Source organism: Artibeus jamaicensis, unplaced genomic scaffold, assembly GCF_021234435.1.
Source record: "Artibeus jamaicensis isolate MK-2021 breed Jamaican fruit bat unplaced genomic scaffold, CSHL_Jam_final contig_490, whole genome shotgun sequence".
Taxonomy (NCBI): Eukaryota; Metazoa; Chordata; class Mammalia; order Chiroptera; family Phyllostomidae; genus Artibeus; species Artibeus jamaicensis.
In genome coordinates, this window is record NW_026521861.1 from 22,669,435 (window position 1) to 22,687,629 (window position 18,195).

General features: G+C 64.7%; 1 protein-coding gene across 1 annotated transcript in view; it reads left to right on the top strand.

Annotated features, from left to right (window-relative positions):
• Nucleotides 1-5,162: 5,162 nt before the first annotated feature.
• Nucleotides 5,163-18,195, top strand: part of KNDC1 (kinase non-catalytic C-lobe domain containing 1) — a 44,309-nt gene continuing 31,276 nt past the window's right edge. The window contains exons 1-7 of the mRNA XM_053668526.1: nucleotides 5,163-5,552; nucleotides 10,710-10,908; nucleotides 11,257-11,315; nucleotides 15,039-15,179; nucleotides 15,501-15,618; nucleotides 16,600-17,261; nucleotides 18,045-18,159. Of these exons, the coding sequence (XP_053524501.1) occupies nucleotides 5,451-5,552; nucleotides 10,710-10,908; nucleotides 11,257-11,315; nucleotides 15,039-15,179; nucleotides 15,501-15,618; nucleotides 16,600-17,261; nucleotides 18,045-18,159 (1,396 nt within the window). The 5' untranslated portion in view covers nucleotides 5,163-5,450. The remainder of the gene's footprint in view (nucleotides 5,553-10,709; nucleotides 10,909-11,256; nucleotides 11,316-15,038; nucleotides 15,180-15,500; nucleotides 15,619-16,599; nucleotides 17,262-18,044; nucleotides 18,160-18,195) is intronic.

Genomic DNA, 18,195 nt, shown 5'->3' on the forward strand with positions numbered 1-18,195 from the left:
CTCCCAGGTCGGCCCGACCAGCCACTGGGCGACCGCCGGGCGGTTCCTGCCTCCGCCACCGTCCGGGCCGTTCACCTGCTCCCGTGGCCCACACCCCGAGACCCGATGCTGTGCCCTGCCCACACTGTAGACGCAGGGCCGTCAGGCCAAATACAGTGTTTGCGTCGTTCGCCCGTGTGCGGCTTGTTCATGGCACCCGTGTGGGTCTCTGACCCTTGGGGCAGCCACCTCTGGGTGAAGCCTGCTCTGCACCCTGGTGCTGGGGAGGGCTGCTGCCCCCCAGCACCCTCCCACCCTCAGCTGTCCCCACAGAACGGAGGGTGCACCTCGTTATTCCAAGCAGAGTCGCTCAGCACCGAGAAAGTGACCTCGAGAGGTCGGTCTGGGGTCTGGGGGAGCAGCACCGTGACACGCCCCACGGGCTGGTGAGGCTTCCAGAGCACGAAGACTCACAGCGCGGCCACAGACGGGCGCTCGCGGGGAAGGCGCTTCTGGAAGGGGGGTGGGTGATGGAGCCCAGGCTCCTTGCCCTGCTCGCTGCGCATGTCTGCTGGTGTGCACAGGTGTGGGTGGGCCGTTGTACGAGTTCTGTGCGTACATGAGTGTGCAATGAGAGCACGGACTCAGAGAAGAGTGCGTGTGTGTCTGTGTGTGGAGCCACAAGGCTGTGCACACGGGAGCCCATGCACGTGTGTGCATTAGGGTGTAAGTGGAGCATGCTGTGTGTACATGTTTATGTGCGTATGTGTTTCACCTACGCAGACACGCACGTTTACACAAACCATGTGTGCATTAACGTGTCGTACGCACACACGATTTCTGTGTGTTTGACTGTGTACACGAGTGCGTCTGTGTGTGCTCTCAGAGGGCTGGGTGGTCACAGCTGAGAGCAGGAAGGGGCAACACAGCCACTGCCCACCTCTCAGGGCGACAGGCTGCCGGTGGGGGGATGGGATGAGCCCCTACCCCAGGCTCCACTGTGGCAGCTGCTGTGGGCCAGGAGGCAGAGGGTGCTGGATGGAGCTGGCACAGGCAGACATGTGTGACAGACACAGGCCACCCAAGGGACAGTCCTCCCAGGGTGCCAGGCAGCAACCCCTCCAGGCTGTGGATCCGAAGGCCTTGGCCTGACATCGCAGAAGTGACCACGTCAGTCGGAGGACCAGAAGCCCCCACGCCCAGGCAGGGCAGCTGCCCAGGGGGGTGCATTGAGGGGGCCTCTCCAGCGCCCCTCTGGGTGACAGCACCCACCGTCCTCCTCCTCCCTGCTGCCCTCATGCCTGCCAGTTGGCAAGTGTCGGCCCTGCGGTGTCCTCGCCGGGGTGTCCCCTACCCTGCCCAGGTTGGGTCTCACCTAGAGTGGTACCGGAAACACTCATCTCCAACTGCATCATGTCCAGACTTCCTCTCTCTCAGGTGCCAGATTCTTCCACCCCCACACGTGCCTTCGAGGGGCAGCGGGACCCCAGAGGAGCCCCGTGACCTGCCGTCTGCAGTCCTGGCATCAGAACGGGGGGTGGGCGGTTAGGGACAAGCCTGGAGAGCCGTCCCCAGCTGGGCTCAGCAGTGCCCTCAGGTCAGGGCCACAGGGTCAGCAGTCCCCTCCACCACGGGGTCAGCAGTCCCCTCTCCCACCCTGCCCAGGCCACCCTCTCCGACAGATTCTTGTGCAGTGGGGGCCCCAGTCTTTCTCAAGCTCCCCGAGAGTGGGGGTCACATTTTGGGTCTCTGAGTGTTCCCAACTCAAGGGTCTTATGGAGCGGAGTGGGGCAGCTGGCCCGGGGTCCCCTGCACCCCCAAGCCCTGTAAAGAAGCACTGCGAGTCCCCAGGAGGGCAGTGGGGGCCGTGCGGGGGGCTCGGGCCCGCTGTCTTGGGGCAGGTGGCAAGGGGCAGTGTGGGATGAGACGCAAGGCCCTGGTCCCTGCATGTCCCGTCCTGGGAGCTGGGGCAGCTCGGGCTGGGCCAGCAGGAAAGCAAGAGCCCCACAGCGAGCGACTCACAGAGAGGACTGGAGTCAGACGCCGTGGGCTCACGGGAGGGTGAAGGGGGACAGCAGGAGGCCCCGGGGACCACAGGAGAGGCCTGGGGCCGTTAGAACTGGGGGCCCAGACCCCTGAGAGTGGGGGGGCTGGCCCCACAGGTGCCGTGTCCCTGATGGGGGCCGATGAGGCTGGCTCTGGGAGGGGCTCCTCCTCCCCTCAGGGACGGCGGGCAGGACAGGGACGGCCGGGCTGAGAAATGGGGACAGCCACAGAGCATGCGGCAGCCAGGCTCCCCTGCAGCGGCCAGTCAGGGGTCTTCCATCCGGGGTCTGCTCCCACCTCCACAAGAAACAGCACCACTTGCTGTACCCCAGGAGCGTGAGGGGTCCCCTCGTCACTGGGACACATTCGAGTCGTTCGTTCCGTAAATGTTCCAGTTATTAAAACTTACCTGCGTGCTTGTGGCCAAAAGGTGCAGCAGGGGGTGTGCAGAAACCTTCCAGCATGAACACGTCAGAGCGGAACCCAAGTCTGGGTGAGGCTGGATGGCCGCCGGGAATCGAGTGAGCCGAGCCCTGCGGAGGGTCTGCAACTGGCACGGAGAACCGCTCAGGGTGTCCCGTGAGCGGCCGGCACTGGGCACCAAAACCACCCTGGCGTTCAGCATCTGGGTTTAGTCTCCAGGGTGGCTAACGGCTTCATTTCCACGTGTCTGTGTTTCCGCCACACCAGGCATGACATCTGATGCAATTATTTACATTTTATGCTTTTTTAAAATTTGGATGTCGGCTTCAAAATGTGCCAAGGGTTCAACGGCTCCTGGAGTTGTTTTAGGGACAGCGAGCGCCCAGGATCCGTGGGCCCAGGTCAGCCTGGCCACGCTGAGGGGGCCCCTCTGTGGGGAGATGGAGCTCGGGGAACAGACCAGGTCCTGGCAGTGACCGACTGTGACAAGGGCCAGAGACCGGCATGGAGGCTCGACGGGGCGCCCGGTCCGTGGGGTGCTCCTGTCCGGGACAACGGCCGAGACCAAGGTCAGTGGGCGGGTCAGGCCCCAGCCACAGCGTCCTGTCCTGCGGAGGAGAGTGGCAATGCACAGGGAGGGACCTGCGGGAAGGGTGAGGGGCAGAGCGTGAGTGACAGAGGGGAGGCAGGCACAGAGGCCGGGCCCGGGGCCACGCCAGTGAGGGTTCAGCACTATTTGGAGCTGAGCTTGGAGTTCGCTTCCAGTGAACACGGGGGCTGCGCACACATCTCGCTGTCCCCTCGGTTCTGGTGTGGACTGTCCGGTCTATGGGTCCCCGACCTCGGGAGCCAGGCCCTCACCCAACAACTGTAATCTGGCACCTAGTTCGTTGGAAGCCAAAGCCACCCCCTCCTCGGAATGCAGCAGGCCAGCGTGGGGACACTTGGAAAGACAGACAAACTTCCAGCAAAAGTCTCGTGCCGCTCTGCCAACAGGATGACCTCGACCACCAACTGTGCCCAGAGAGCAGGCGGGTGGGAGAAGCTGCAGGGCGCCCCACCCCAGTCCCCAAGTGGCAGTGGAGACAGGCCCTGCATTCAGGCTGCCTCGGCCAAGGTTGACTAGGCAGGTGCCGCAGCCCATCCGTCCTGTACTTACCCAAACTGGATGCACCTTCTCCTGGAAGAGGCGCTGTGCCATCATGCCCAGGGCACACGCAATGTCACTCCTCACTCAGTTACAACGTGACCTTTGTCTGGTCTCAGTCAATCCTCTCCCCGAACCAGGGGCCCTTGGCAGGCTGCACGGTGACTCGAGGACCAGACGACAGAGCCCCACGCCCTCCCCATGAGGTCCTTCAGCAGAGGGTGCTCAGCACTGCAGACCCAGGGCATGAGGACGGGGTGCAGCCGGAGCCCCAGAGTCCAGGGGCGGGTCCTGCCTGGGTCTCGGAAGGGGCATGCTGTCGACAGAGAGCTCAGGGACAAGGGCCCCAGGGACACATCTGCGAGGTGCCTTTTCTCCAGTTCAGTGCCCCTGCCCCAGTCCACACACCCTGGGTGCTGCTCCCAGCTTCCAAGTGCCCCAGGGTAGGGGGAGCCCGCCCCCAACTTCTGCTTCAGTTGAGATGGGAGCCCAGGGTCAGCACTGCACACAAGGTAGAGCTGCCCAGCCCCCACTGCCCATCTGCTTCTCTGGTGACATGGGAGCCCCCCACCCACATCCTTGGGTATCACATCCCAGGGCCCCGGGCCACAACTGCCTGATCCAGGGACAGAACCTTAAGAATTAGTGTCCCTGCCCGATGCCCGTGCCCTCACCCCACCCCCGGGACCTAGAAGAGCCCGCCACAGCCCTGCCTCGCTCAGGCAAGGAGCATTCATTCACGGAGCGCCTGCTGCAGGCCTGGCCAGGCTGGGCTATGGGGGCAGGGCTGGCCACCGGGGGAGCAAGGGAGACCTCGCCCACAGAGCTGCTCTCAGAGGGGCTAGGGCAGGGCATTCCCCAGTCGACCTAGGGTGATGAGATCACCACCCACCCTTCGGTGGAAAGATAGGTGGTGGGCACCTGCACTCTTTATCAAGCTGCGGGTGGGTTCTGGCTCCTTTGCCCAACCACAGGCCCTGCTTGCGGCAAGGCTCGCCGCGATGCTCAGCACCGCCTGGCCAGTGGACCCTGATGAGCAGTGAAGGCTGGACTTCGAGTTGGCAGGATGGCCAAAGGGGGCGGGGCTCTGGTCTTTGGGCTTCTGTCCCACACCCAGCGGCCGGCTGACCAGCTGCAGCTAAAGCTGTAACTGTTTGTCCCCACATGGCGTACGTGGGACCCTAGCTCGAGCAAGCGGGCTGGCTACCTTCCAGCCGCTCCACCAGGTCTCTGCCCACCTCGCCTCTCCCTGGGCTCCCGGGCACCTCGGTTGCCACTACCCCCGAAAACACTGTGGCAGCCCCACCCTGGGCCAGTGGGACGAGGCAGGCAGGGACCTGGCTGAGGGGCCACGCCCCGCACATCGCTGCGCTTGGGGTACCCCACGGGCCTCGGCCAACCCACGCGCCCGACTGAGTGCGGCCCCCGGCGGCGCCTCTGGGAACAGCACCCAGGCCACACGCCTAGCCCCGCCCCCATCGGCCGCCCCCTCCGCCGCGCATCCCCGCAGAATGCGGCCAAGGTCCCCAAGGGACTCTATTGCCAGCTAGAGTGGGCGCAGCCGGGCGAGCGTCAGGCCCCCCAGTGCGGCCCCAGGAGTCCCCGCTCCCTGCTCGGGCGACACTGCGGCAGACTCGCGGGCGGGGCGCACCGAGGGCGCAGGGCAGCAGGGGGCGGCGCAGGGCGCGTTGCTATGGCGCCGGGGCGCGCGTAGCCGGACCCGAGCGGAGCCAGCCTGGCAGACCCAAGCGCAGAGGCCACGGGAGGGCCGGGCTAGCCAGGCAGGGGCGCGTCCCGGGCGCGGAGCGCGGAGCCAGAGCGGGCCTAGGCCGGGTGCCCCTGGCGCGTTCGCAGGATGCAGGCCATGGACCCGGCCGCAGCGGATTTTTACGAGGAAGATGGCAAAGACCTGGACTTCTACGACTTCGAGCCGCTCCCCACTCTGCCCGAGGACGAGGTGAGTCCCCGGCCCCACGGCGGACCCCCCATCTTCCCCGGAGGAGGGTTCCGCCGAGAATCCCCGGGGAGGGTGCCTCCCAACCTGGCCCTGGGCCAGGTCTTGGCGGTAGGAGGACCCCCAGCTGGTCTCACCGCACCCCTACCCCTGCCGGCCTTAAACGTGTTCTCCTGGAGGGGGCAGGGCTCAGGAATGCCTCCTGGGACAGTCGTGGGGGCGCTGTCACTGAAGTGGAAGCTCTGCAAGGAGGGGGCTCCCCTCATCGGTGCTGGGCAGCAGCGTGTGGGGCGTAGCTGGGGGCATGAGCCGTTTCCTCTCTGCAGCGAGAGGTGCCAGCTGAGCCCCACTGGTCCGGCAGGACTGTGGGGAAGCTGGGGGAACAGGGGCTGCGTCCTGCTCAGGGCCGGGCCCTCACTCAGACCTGAGTGAGGCCCGCCCCCAGCCCCCCTCCCTGCAAGATGCACAGGGGTCTGTCACATTGGGTTTCTGGACATTAACCTAGTCAGATGCCTGCGGGTGTGGGGGACAAGCCAGCCCCCACTTGGTCTGGGTGGATCCCTGTAGCTCTGGCTTCTCTGTAGTCCCCCCAGGCTCTGGGTCAAAGGAATAAATTCCATGGCTGCGAGCAAACCAGGCCCCTGTGCATGAGAGGTGACCCCAGATGCTGCAGCCACTCCCTGGAAGGCTCTCTCATCCCCTGAGGCTGCCGGTCCTGGGCAGACACCCTCCAAGCCTCTGGCAGGCAGATGCCTGGGGCCCTTGGCTTCCCTGCTCACTGTTGAGGACCGGTGCCATGCAGCCATTTGAACACCTTCTCTCCACACAGCTGGTGCTGGTGGAGACCCTCCTGTCTGAGTGAGCCAGACTAGCCAGGGCCTCCTGGGTGGAGAAGGGGCTCCTGGCCATCGGGGCTGCAGTGCCCAGGACCTTTGGCTCCCTGACTGCCCCCAGCCTGCCCCTCTGGAGCTCAGGCCAGAGAAGCTCAGTCCTTCCTTCTGGGCAGCAGAGTCTGTCTCAGGGAACCCCTGCTGGCTGGAGGGACTGCTGAGCCTGTGCCCAGGGGCCGGAGCTGCCCCTCCTTTCCCCACGGTGACCTGGATTTGATGAGAGACGTTGCAGAGGAGAGAGGCAAGGGAATAAATAAACCTTTGCCTCTCTCCGAGGCTTTGATGGGGCCTGCACGGCCCCCCGAGGACGCATTCCAGGGCATCTGTGAGATGACTCGAGTCCCGAACCAGCACAGACGCAGGGCCGGCCGCCCACACTGACGGCCTCCTCTGTGCCCGGTGCGCTGAGCGGGACCGGGGCCAAGGACACAGGGCAGGAGCCAGGACCAGACCCAAAGCCGCCACCGGGCCACAGCCTGCCCTTCCCGCCTATCCTGGCTTCTTTCCCTGGGGTGTCTGTGACGCCCATCTGTGCACAGCGTATGGGGCCGGGGGGTCCCACTGTCCTGTGACCAAGGCCTCCAGGTGACGTGGGATGTGCCCATGGTCCCACTGCTGAGCACCCAGCAGGAAGATCCAAGGGGCCCTTTCGCCTTCTCCCCGCTCCGGAGAGACAGGCACTGCTCTCCTACGACAGGAGGCTGGTCCCCTGGGCCCAGGCCCTGGCGCAGGCGCGGCCTGTTCCTGAGAGCCCACCGGCTCCCTCTGCGCCCCGACACTCAGCTGGGTCAGTGTGACGGTTTTCAGTCTGCGTCAGGGACACGTGAGTGCCTGCTCCAGCCGCACGCAGTCAGGTGGCATCCAGAAAGCCGTCCTGCGCAAGGTAAGGGAGGAGCCAGGTGCGTGCCACCTGGGCAGGCTTTCTGATAGTGCCTCAGGAGCCAGGACAGCAGACACGGCAGCCCCAGGGAGGGACAGCAGGCACCAGACCCAGGATACATACAAGCTCAGGGGACACAGGCGCCTGCCACTTACAACGGACTGCACAGTGAGGTCAAGAAACAGCATCCCGTGGACGCCCAGCTGCCGCTGGTGGTCTGCGAGCGCGTGAAAAGATGTCAGACTTCACTGGAATGGGGTGTGGAGAGCACACCGCTGTGGATGCCTGTCCATGGCGCCAGGTTGGCAAGACCTTCCCTGCGGGTGGCCCAGAGGGGGGCGGTCTGCGGAAAGCAGCTGGGCCTTCCTTCCACGCAAAGTGGAGGTTCCAGGGCCTGCGTCCAGCACTGCCATGCTGGTGTGTGTCCTGTGGGTGCTGACACACGCGAGGACTCTGTTGGGAGCCCCCCGGACACACAGTGAGGGGCTGGCGCCACCCAGCACGGCCCTGGAGGCAGCAGCCGGGCTGACCCCTGCTCACCTGCAGGCAGCAAAGGAGGGGCGTCAGGGTCAGGCAGAGCCGCCAGTCAGGTGGGGCGGTGGCTGCGGGCGAGGCAGGCACCAGCCGTCGAAGGGCTGTGGGGTGGCAGGCTGGGGCAGGAAGGTGGCACACTGGTTTGGGCCGGGGGGACGGGACAGGGCATCTTCTGGCCCTCAGCCTCCCCTGAGGGGTAAGAGGCATTCTTACCCTTCCCCCGTTGAGCGAGACCCCCCTGCACTGTGGGCAGCTGAGCAGTGGGCTGGGCTTGGGGAGCCCATGGCAGCCGGGGACTCTGTTGCCCCCCAGAGGAGTGCACAGCTGGGAGCCCCGAGAGGAGGGGCATTTCCACTGGGCCCTGGAAGATTTGTGTGATGTCCGGAAATGAGCTCAGAGCAGCCGGCAGCTGGAGAATCGAGGGGGCGCTCCATGAGGGTGGGGGTGTCATAGTTACGAGTCGGGGGCTCTTCAGAGCAAGCAGGCAGATGTCCGGGGGTGTAGCACTCCCCAGGCCTGGGGGGTCTGGCAGCTAGAGGGGCCTCTTCGCAGGCCTGGGGGCTGTTGACAGGCCTCAGCGGTGACAGGGTTTTGTGTTGGCCTGTGCCCAGCCCCCTGGGTCCCACGGAGCCTGGCACCGAGGCCGTCGTTGCTGCAACCAGACCAGCCCTGGGTGGCAAGCCAGTCCCTGCCCAGGGTCCCAGGACTAGCCAGCAGGGGACAGCCCTGGGGAGCAGCCCCTGCACCTGCCTCCCACCGGGGTGGGCCAACTCTCTGCATGGCTGCAGGGTGGAGACCACCCTTTCCCACCCTGCAAGGAACAGGACTTGGGGGGTCCTGCCCTGGCGCCTATCCCACGGCCCACCCAGGCACTGCCTTGATGAGGGGTGGCAAGGAGTGGGGTGCGGGGCCCGTGGGGCCCAGGGATTCGGGAGCCCTGCTCTTGGGGAGCCAGTGGCACCCCGGGTTCTGTTTGCACTTGTGCGGCAGCTGAACCCCTCCTCCCTGTTATGGCTGCTGGGTCTCGGGCTCAGCCACACAGAAGCAGTGACTCAGGACCCCAGGACGTCACCCCATAAAGTCCTATAGAGAAGCCCCTGATTAGCTGCCCCCACTGTGAACAGCGGCTGCGGGGCAAGCAGGGCCTGGGCCTGAGCAGGAAGTGAACAGCGGGCCAGGAGTTGTCCCTGGGGGCACCAGCCGCCTGCGGCCCTCTCAGCCGTGCGCCGGTCGGCAGCTGTGTGAGCACTGGGCTGCTGGCTGCAGGGGGCTGACCCCGACTCGAGCCGTGGACCAGCTTCCTCCTCCCAAAGCACAAACCCACGTGGCCTTTGCATTGTGCATCAGTGTGTGCCACGTGTGCGTGTGTGCCACGTGTGGTACCGTGCACATGGGTGCGCACGTGTTGTCTGTGTGGTGTGCAGGACTGTTTCGTGTGTAGTCATATGTGAGTACTGTGTGTTCAGGTGTGCACACGTGTCATGCTGTGTGTATGTGTAGGGGGTACGGGTGTGTATGCATGCTTCCTCAGAGGGGTCCCTTCCTGGGACCCGACCAGGGGTCTCGGCTCTGGTGCCGCCGCTGCCTGCGGCCACTCTTGAAGCAGTTCCCACCAGCCGCCCCTCCCTCCTGCCCCCACCCCATGCGTGGAGCTGGAAGGGCAGCGTCGAGCCCAGAGCCCGGCCCTGGGCCCCACTCCCACCACCCCCTCAGCCAACCCGGAGGCTCAGCCAACGGGCGCACCAGTCTCTGTTCTCTCTGCCTTTCTGGGGTTAAGCCCCTGTCCCCTCTGTCCCTGGAGTGGGGTCCCAGCCATGCAGGGGGGGACACTCTCGGAGGGGGTGGGAGGACCTGACAGCTTGTCTGCTGGGAGAGTCGCCCTCGGAGCCCTGGGGGGCGGGGGAGCAGGGAGGCTGCAGGGGGCTCGGCCCCCCTCTGCACCGGCCCCCAGCCCACCTCCCTCTCCGTCCTCCTCAGAGGCCGAGTGCCCTGGCTCCCTCCCGCCACCCCCCCCCCCCGTGCAGTTCCTCCATCCCAGCTTCCAGCTGACGACTCCTTCGTCCACCCTCCCTTCTGGGGACCAGGCCCAGGGACACACGGACGAGTGGGGAGAGCTGAGGTCCCAGGTGCCTGGTGTGCATAAGACATTGTGTCGGCATGCACGTGGGCGCACCCGTGCTGCGGTGTGTGGGCACCTGTTGGTGTGCACCCGTGCACATGCCTGTCAGTGACACGGACGCAGCTGGGGTCTCACAGGGGCAGGGCCCTGATCTGGGGGGCAACCTGCACAGGGGAGGCCCGGGGTCTGGCTGTGTCCCCGTGTGAACTGCCCGGAGTGAACTCCAGCTGCTCTGCAGCCAGCAGGCCACACACATGTCACCGTGTGTCCCGTGAGTGTCCCATGGGACTACACGTGTGTCGGCCTGTCACCGGCTCCTTGGGCACAGCTGCATCTTCCTGGCACGGCTCCATCCCGTCTGGTGTCTCCCTCCTGGGCCTGAGGCCCCGGGGGAGGAGGGTGCCCCACGTGCCGGGCCATGCATGGTCAGCGATGTCACAGCAAGTGGTGGCCCCTCGAGGGGCCGCGGGGCCCAGGCCCAGGTCCAAGTGCAGGTGTGAACACCTGTGCCTGGCCGCACCTCCTCTCACTAAACACCTGGGGTTGCTGGCACCTGGACACAGTGGGGCCTTTGTGCTGTCGCTTCTCCACAAAGACCTCGCCAGAGCCCGGCCCTGACGTAGAACGGGGCAGAGCCGCGGCGCCGGCTTCCCTGGAACCAGCCTGGACGCGGGTGGCCGGGGCTTCCCTGGGGCGGAGCCCGTCCCCACGCCGCATCAGCGGGCCTGTGTTGGCAGGAGAACGTGACCCTGGCCGACATCCTCTCCCTGCGGGACAGCGGCCTCAGCGAGCAGGAGGCCTGGGCCGTGTGCCTGGAGTGCAGCCTCTCCATGCGCAGCGTCGCCTGTGCGTCCCTCTTCCAGACGCTCTGCATCACGCCCGACACCCTGGCCTTCAACACCAGCGGCAACGTGTGCTTCATGGAGCAGCTCAGCGGTGAGGCCGGGCGCGGCCCGCGGCCCCGGTGCCCCCAGCCCCGTCACTCCGCCCTGCAGCGAGTGGGTCCTGGGCACCCCCCACCCCAGGAGGGAGGGCCCTGATGCCTCCAGCCCCCTCCTCAGGGAAGACGGCACCCCGTCCTTGCATTCTGAACCCACCTTCCCACGCTTCCCGGGAGGACGGTGGTTTCTGGTCCCGCAGGGACCAGGACAGAGAAGGTGCAGGAGGCAGCACCGAGCCCTGGAGAGCTCGGGGCTGGGGTCCGTCCCCTCCCCTGGCACCACCGCCTCCTCCCCACAGGCGTCATGGACATCTGGCCTCAGTGTCTTCTCTTTCCCTCCCCAGATGACCCTGAGGGTGCCTTTGTGCCCCCGGAGTTTGACGTGACTGGGAACACCTTTGAGGTAAGTGGCAGCAGGCGAGTCGTGGTGGGCGGGTGGGTGGCCGGCCAGTGACGGGGGAGCCGGCAAGGGCTGCGGTGGGGGTGTCCCTGCGCGGCTGCCAGTGGGCACCCGCCCTGTCATTCCCACAGGCAGCTCGGACTCCCATGCTGGCGTGGCGTGTGGACGTCATGTGGCGTGTGGACACATGGTTGTCTTCACAGTCATGTGTGTGTGTTTTCTACATTCAACCCGTTAAAAGTGCCTGAAGTTAGCGCTGGAGGCTGGCGGGAACTGCCGTGTCTCCGAGGACCAGCAGGTGCGTGGTAGCCTGCAGATAACAGTCCACGAGTAACCAGCGGCCACCCAGCTCACTCTGAGGGTCACACACGGGCTGCAGACGCCAAGGCCTTCGGGAGGCCACTGCTCAGCTGAGGGGACCCTGGACCCTCACTTGAGTGACACCTCACTGTGGCTTGGCCTGCATCTCCCTGACAATGAGTGACGTTCAGCATCTGCTCAGGTGCCTGTCGGCCATCTGGGGTTTGGGAGGCAAGTCAATTCAATTCTTCTGCCCGTGGTTGGATCAGGGCTGCATCGCTGTTGAGTTGTAAGAGCTCCGCACAGCGTGTGGCTGGTGACCACCCGCCTGCAAGCGCCGTCGTCCACCCATAGGCCGTGTCTCCGTGGCCTCCTTTGCCTGCGCAGCCTGTTACTGGGACTCGGTCCCACTGGCTGGTTTCTCTTTCGCTGCTTGTTACTGGTTCCGACGCCACTGTGAACGCGGTTGTTTCTGTTACTTCTTTCTGGGGTGTTTCAGTGTTTGCCGATGCTGTTCTGAAGTTTACCTGAGTTCACTGACAAGTCCCAGCAGGTTGGGGTGGCAGGCCTCCGGGACTTTCTGCGCACGGAGGCGGCTTCGCTTCTTCCTTTCTCATGAGGACTCGCTCTTTCTCGCCTGGCTTGTCCGGCGGGGACTTCCCGTGGGGGGGACAGGGAGCGTGATGCCAGCTCCTGCTGGTCTCAGAGGACAGGCTGCCAGCCTTTCGCCGCAGGCTCATTGTCTGTGTTCTGTGTGACGTGGGCTTCCCTCCTTCTGGTGCCCGTTTGGGGAGACTTTTTATCACGAAAGGGTGTGGGACACTCTGACGCTTTTCTGCATCTACCGAGGTGACACGTGACTTTTGTGTTCTTCACGCGGCATGCCACGCTGGTGGCTTTGCAGGTGTGGCCCAGCCTCGCGTCCTGGAACAAGCCCCACTGGACCTCGTCGGAGCTTTCCAATGTCCGCCTGAATCTGGTTTGCTGACATTTTGTTGAGAATGTACGCACTTACAACCGCCGGGGACATCAGTCTTTTTTGGGTTGTGGCGGCCCAGCCTGGCTTTGGTAGTAAGGCAGTGCTGGCCGAGTAAAATGAGTGTGGAAGTGCTCCTGCCTCTTCAGGTCCCTGGAAGAATTTAAGGATTGGTATTAGGTCTTCTCTGAGTAATGGGCAGAATTCACCAGGGAAGCTGTCTGGCCCTGGGCTGCCCCATGCAGGACGCTTTTTGACCAGTGACTCGGGCCCCTGCCACGGGGTGGTCTGTCGGAATACCGATACCTGCGTGACGCGGTCTCGCTGGGTTGTGTGTTTCTAGGAACTGATGCTTCTTCTGGGTTGTCCGGTTTGGCTGTGTGCATTTGGTCCCAGTGTCTCCTACGACCCCTTGTATTTCTGCGGAATTAGTTGTAACATTTCTTCTTTTGTTTCTGACTTTATTTCTTTGCCCTCTGTTTTCCCAAGTTAGTCTAGATAAAGAGTCCACAGCCAGGACCCAGGCCTGTCTGCCTCCTACCTGCCGCCCAGGTGGGCAGCACCGGCACCGGGTCCCTCGTGTGTGGCGCTCTGTCCGCCGCGGATGCCACACTGTGGTCCAGGGCGCTGCTCCCTGGTGACGTCCAAGTTGACCGTCTCACGACGATGCCCTCAGTATTTACTTTGCTTTGTAAGATGTTGGCCTCCCCACATTCTACAGCGTTAGTGCAGCCAGGACCAAACTCTGGCTGTTTTTGGTTTGCTGTTTGGATGGGAAGGGGGGTAGTTTTATTTTTGTTTTTTAATCTGACAAACGTGAAAATAAACTATTGGGGGAAAATAAACAGATGAAGGCTGACTCATCCTCCCAACATACTCTGAAGTCCCCACGCAGCCAAGTGGGGACAGAGGGGGAGACGCGCACAGGCAGGGGGCGGGGCAGGGGCAGGGCCGAGAACGGGGCGGGGTTCCGGGCGCAGGGGGTGGGGGCCCTTTCCAGATGCCACAGTGTGCAGCGTGAACACGGATTTCCAGTGGATTCAAGCTTCAGATGCTCACAAACTTGAAAACACTAGAAGCAGAAGAAAGCTGTTTTTATCATCGTGGGGTGGGGTAGGGCCTTCTAAGAAGATACTGAAGAAAGTTATCTGATTTCCCAAATTAAACATTGACATTTCTGAATGTCGAAAGACACACGGACAAAGTTAAAAGACAGGACGCAGGCGGAGAGACCAGGGGCCAGCCCCCGCTGCGCCCAGAGCCCGTGAACCAGCAAAGTCCAAGCACAGACATAAAGGGGTCAAGACGGGAACAAGGAGCAGGCGCCCAGTCCCGCTCGCGGTGACACGCACGAAAGCAGCTGGAGGTCTGCTCACTGGTCGGGCCGGAGGAGCGTGTCTGCCTCGTCCAGGTCATTGTGGATGGACCCAGACCTGATGACCTGCTGCTGGGATGGGGCCCCCGGCAATGTGACATGATGCGCAAGGACTCCATCGAGGGCCCACAGGCACACCAGTCACAGCCGAAAATGTGGGGATGCCCTGGGCCGGGAACGCCGGCGCACTGGGTTTGGACCCCATGGGCCCTGCTGCTGAGACCGAGCGACAGGTCCGGAGAAGGGGGTCTTGGCAGGTGACCAGCACAAACCAGACAGTCCTGCAGAGAGCTGGTCATCCTAGACCAGACAGCAGATGGAGAGGTGGGCCTGGGTGGTCCTCTGACAAGGCCCCCCGGGAGAACGCCGGCCGCTGGGACCTCGCCACGCAGTCACACTGGGCCTGGCCCTGGAGGGTGGGCAACCGTGGGCCAGAGTGGGCGCCGAGGGTCGGGAGTGGTGAACTGAGCCAGGGAAGGGAGCACTGGACAGGGCCACGGGGAGCCCAGCCCTCGGTCAGGGCGCAGGCCTCCGCTGTGTGTGCTGTGACCGGCCCTTCCACAGCCACGCGGCCCAGGGCCCTCGCCCGAGCCTCCCAGCCCGGCCCTGCGGCCTCAGGCAGGTCTCTGAACTTCTCTGGGCTCAGCTTCCTGTTGATGAAGTGGAAAGACAGGGGCGCCGCCCCTCCCCCACATGGCCTGTTCCAGCATGCTCAGCCGTCAGAGTCCGCACTAGCATGTACCCCGATTTTCAAACTAAGAGACCCCGTCTTCCCTCCGGCTCGCTCATACCTGGTTTTAAAGACTAGAGCACAGAAGGAAATGTGAAGTCTCTACCTTTGGAGACAGAACCATCAGGGCAGGGCGCCCAGGGGCCTGTGCCCAGGAGGGTGGGGGGCCGCTGGCTGTCACAGCGGACTGCTGGCTGTGGCTCAGTGCCACGACAGTCACTGTGGGGGGGCAGGCGGCCCTAAGGAGCCCACGTGGTCACCAAACACGTGCTTCCGGCCTGGGGGCAGCAGCTGTGGGGGGCAGGAGCACAGTGCCGTGGACTCCCGGGCTCTTCGTCGCCGCAGGCACACATCTACTCCCTGGGGGCCACGCTGAAGGCTGCCCTCGAGTACGTGGCGGAGCCGGAGCCAAGGCTGAGCCCCGACCTGGAGGCGCTGCTGGACCAGATGCAGGCGGAGGACCCCCGGGACCGGCCAGACCTCGAGGTAACTCACCGGCAGTCCCCTCGTCTCAGCCCAGGGGCTGAGCCCCGACGCCTTCCCGATGCCTTGGAGCCCCGCGCGCGCACTGGGCCCTCCTCTGCCCCGCCCCCCGTCACTCGGGCTCCGCCCTGGGATTTGGTGGCCCCGCATCTGGTTTAAATGATGAGTTGGTGTTTTTACAAGTTTCGTGAAGAAGTGGTCCGGCTGGTAACTCTCCCGGGCTCAACAGTCCCCTGATTCTCCATCGGCCCAGACGCGCTGCATGTCGGAGAGAGGGCGTGGGGCGGGCGGGCGGGCTCCCGAGTGACGCGCCCCTGTGCGCAGAGCGTCATCGCGCTGTGCGAGGAGAAGATGCAGCTCGCGTCGTCCTGCCGCCTGTGCCGCAGCCTCTCGGCCGTCGGGAGGAGGGTGCTCTCCATCGAGTCCTTCGGAGCCTTCCAAGGTGAGCACGCCGCATGCCTGCACACGTGTGCCTTGCACGCTCTCCCAGGTGTGCCTCACACACTCACGTGTCTGCACAGGAGTGTGCACAAACATTAACCTGGATCACACGTGTGTGCAAGCTGCACACGCCTATTTGTACTGCACCCTCATCCACAAGCACTGCACGCTCACCACACACACACACACACACGCACACACACGCGCGCGCGCGCTGAGCACACCATGCAGGAGACTGGCGCCCCGCAGACGCTGCCAGCAGAGGTGAGAACCAAGGTCGTGCTGAGAACCAGCGGAGCATGCGGCTGGTTGCCTGGCTCGGCCCCCAAGCATCTCCGCCCGGGGACAGGGTGAGACCGTTTCCGCCGTGTCAGGTGGCACATCACTTCCCCGCCGCACAGGCTGTCGCTGTGGTGTCTGGGTTTCCACGGCTCTTGTGGGACTCAGCTCAGATCGCGTTTTGAACAAACGCCAGCGTCTGCTTTGCCGGTGCCGGTGGGGGAGGGGCGCATGGGGTCTGCCCGGCACCAGCAGTTTGGATGCCGAAGCGCTGGCTAAGCTGTGCGGCTCTAGCAGAGCAGGGGAAAGGGTCCCCGCTGGGGGCCGTGTGTCTGGCAGTCCACGAGGAGACAGCGCGTGTGGAGGCTGCCGCCAGAGCGGGTGGGGGCGGCGGCATTTCATGCTTCCGGTGGGGAATCTCACTGGAATCCTCGAAATAAAACTCGATGTGCTTTTTGGACAAGATAATTAGACAAGGCTCAGCTGCCCCTGCAGGGAACTGGCCTGGCCCAGGGGACCAGGCTGCCTGTTAATTAGCCGGGATTATGTGATTAACGAGGCAGTGAGATGTCTCTGGGCCAGCGTGTGACTGGTGGGGGTGCAGGTCTTGCAGGAGCCTCTTCAGAGGTGGCCGTGGAGGGGGGCTGGCTCTCCCGGGCTGCACCCCTGGTCAGAGGCCATGACCAGTCCTGCTTCTGTGCAGATGTCAGCGAGAGCACCTGGAGGGGGAGACCTGCCCCGAGAAGCATGGGACCCAAGAGGCAGCCCAGGGACCACAGCACTGGCCCGGAGGCCCCCCTTGCCCCTCAGGGCCAGTCTCAGGCCCCAGAGTGCGACCCCAAGGCCCTGCCCTCCAAGCCTCCGCTGTCCCCCCCTGTGAAAAATGGAGAGAGCCACAGCCAGGAGGCGCTGGCCAGCCTCCTCCTGGACGCCCAGCGCCCCGCAGAGGGAGGCCGCCTGAGGGAGGTGCAGGAGGTGCCCCGGCTCCTGCCCGAGGGCCCAGAGGCCAGCGCCCTCCGCCTGCCACTGACCAGCCTGAAAAGCCAGCTGCCTACACCTGAGTTCTTCCCACCGGACCCCCAGAAAGCCTTTCCTGAGGGGAAAAATGACCTTTCCAGCCTCGAGGCCCAGCCCAAGCCCAGGCTGTGGCCGGAGCAGGAGCCAGAACACCAGGGGGAGGGGGCTCGAGGTGTGGGTCACGGCGGAGGAGGGGTGGCCGGCGTGTCTGGCCAGGGCCCCGTGGAAGAAGGCCACCGCCTCAGCGCTGAGGACGCCGAAGATGCAGGCCGGGCCCCGGGGGTGCTGGGGGCTGATGAGCAGACTGCAGAGGGAGCCGGGGAGCCGGGAGGTGCAGCCACGGAGCAGGTGGGTGACAGTGTGTCCCCTGTGGCCTGTGGCTGGGGAGGGTACCCCAGGCTTGGTGCTGCCCTCTGGTCAACAGTGAGGGACAGGAGACTCTTAGAAGCTCATTCTGGGAGTTGGGGGTGTGCTCAGAGTCCCTGCAGGCACTCGGAGTGGCCCTTTGTGGCCGAGGACACTGGGCAGAGCCTGGCCAAACATGCTCTCCTGCTTGGCTCCTGACAAGTCGCTCCCTGAAGCTGTGTCCCCATGAGCTCCTGGGACAGAGCCTCCTGGGAGCCAGAGGCCCAAACCCAGTGGCCCAGGGGCAGCACCAGGCCCGGCTCCATGGGTGGCATAGGAACCCTCACTCCCGTGGCTCGGCTGACCCAAGGGCCGGCAGGCGGAGCCCGGGGGCTACATGTTCATTCACATCCTGCCACGCACCTGAGGGTGATGTATGTGGAAGGTGCGGTCACTAGAATGAAGTCCACCCTGGCGGCCCCATGCTGAGTGTGCCTCCTGCCCCGCCGAGCCCTGCGTCCTCTGACACGTTTTCCTCGGCCGTCAGCTGTCCGCGGACACTGCGGCCCCACCCCCCACCTGTGGCGGATGCCACCGCCCAGAGGAGGGTTGCGGTTGCTCTGTCTCTAACGCACCCGCCCGGGCGCAGGGCCCCGGCTCCACATCCTCCCAGCACCTGCTGGTTTGATTCGGGGGTGTTGGTTCCCAGCAGGTTTGTCGGGGCGGGGGTTGCGTGGGAGGCACCCCCTACAGGTCTGAAGTGGTTCTTGCCTGTCCCTCCCCCAGGGCGTCCCCCTGCAGGACCTGCTGACCCAGCTGGGCCGGCCCTTCAAGGACTACGAGCTGTGGGCCCTGGCCCACGCCTGCCTCAGCGCTCTGCGCACCCACCGCCAGCACCCAGGTGACGCTCACTGCGTGGCTTCTCATCCCACCCTGT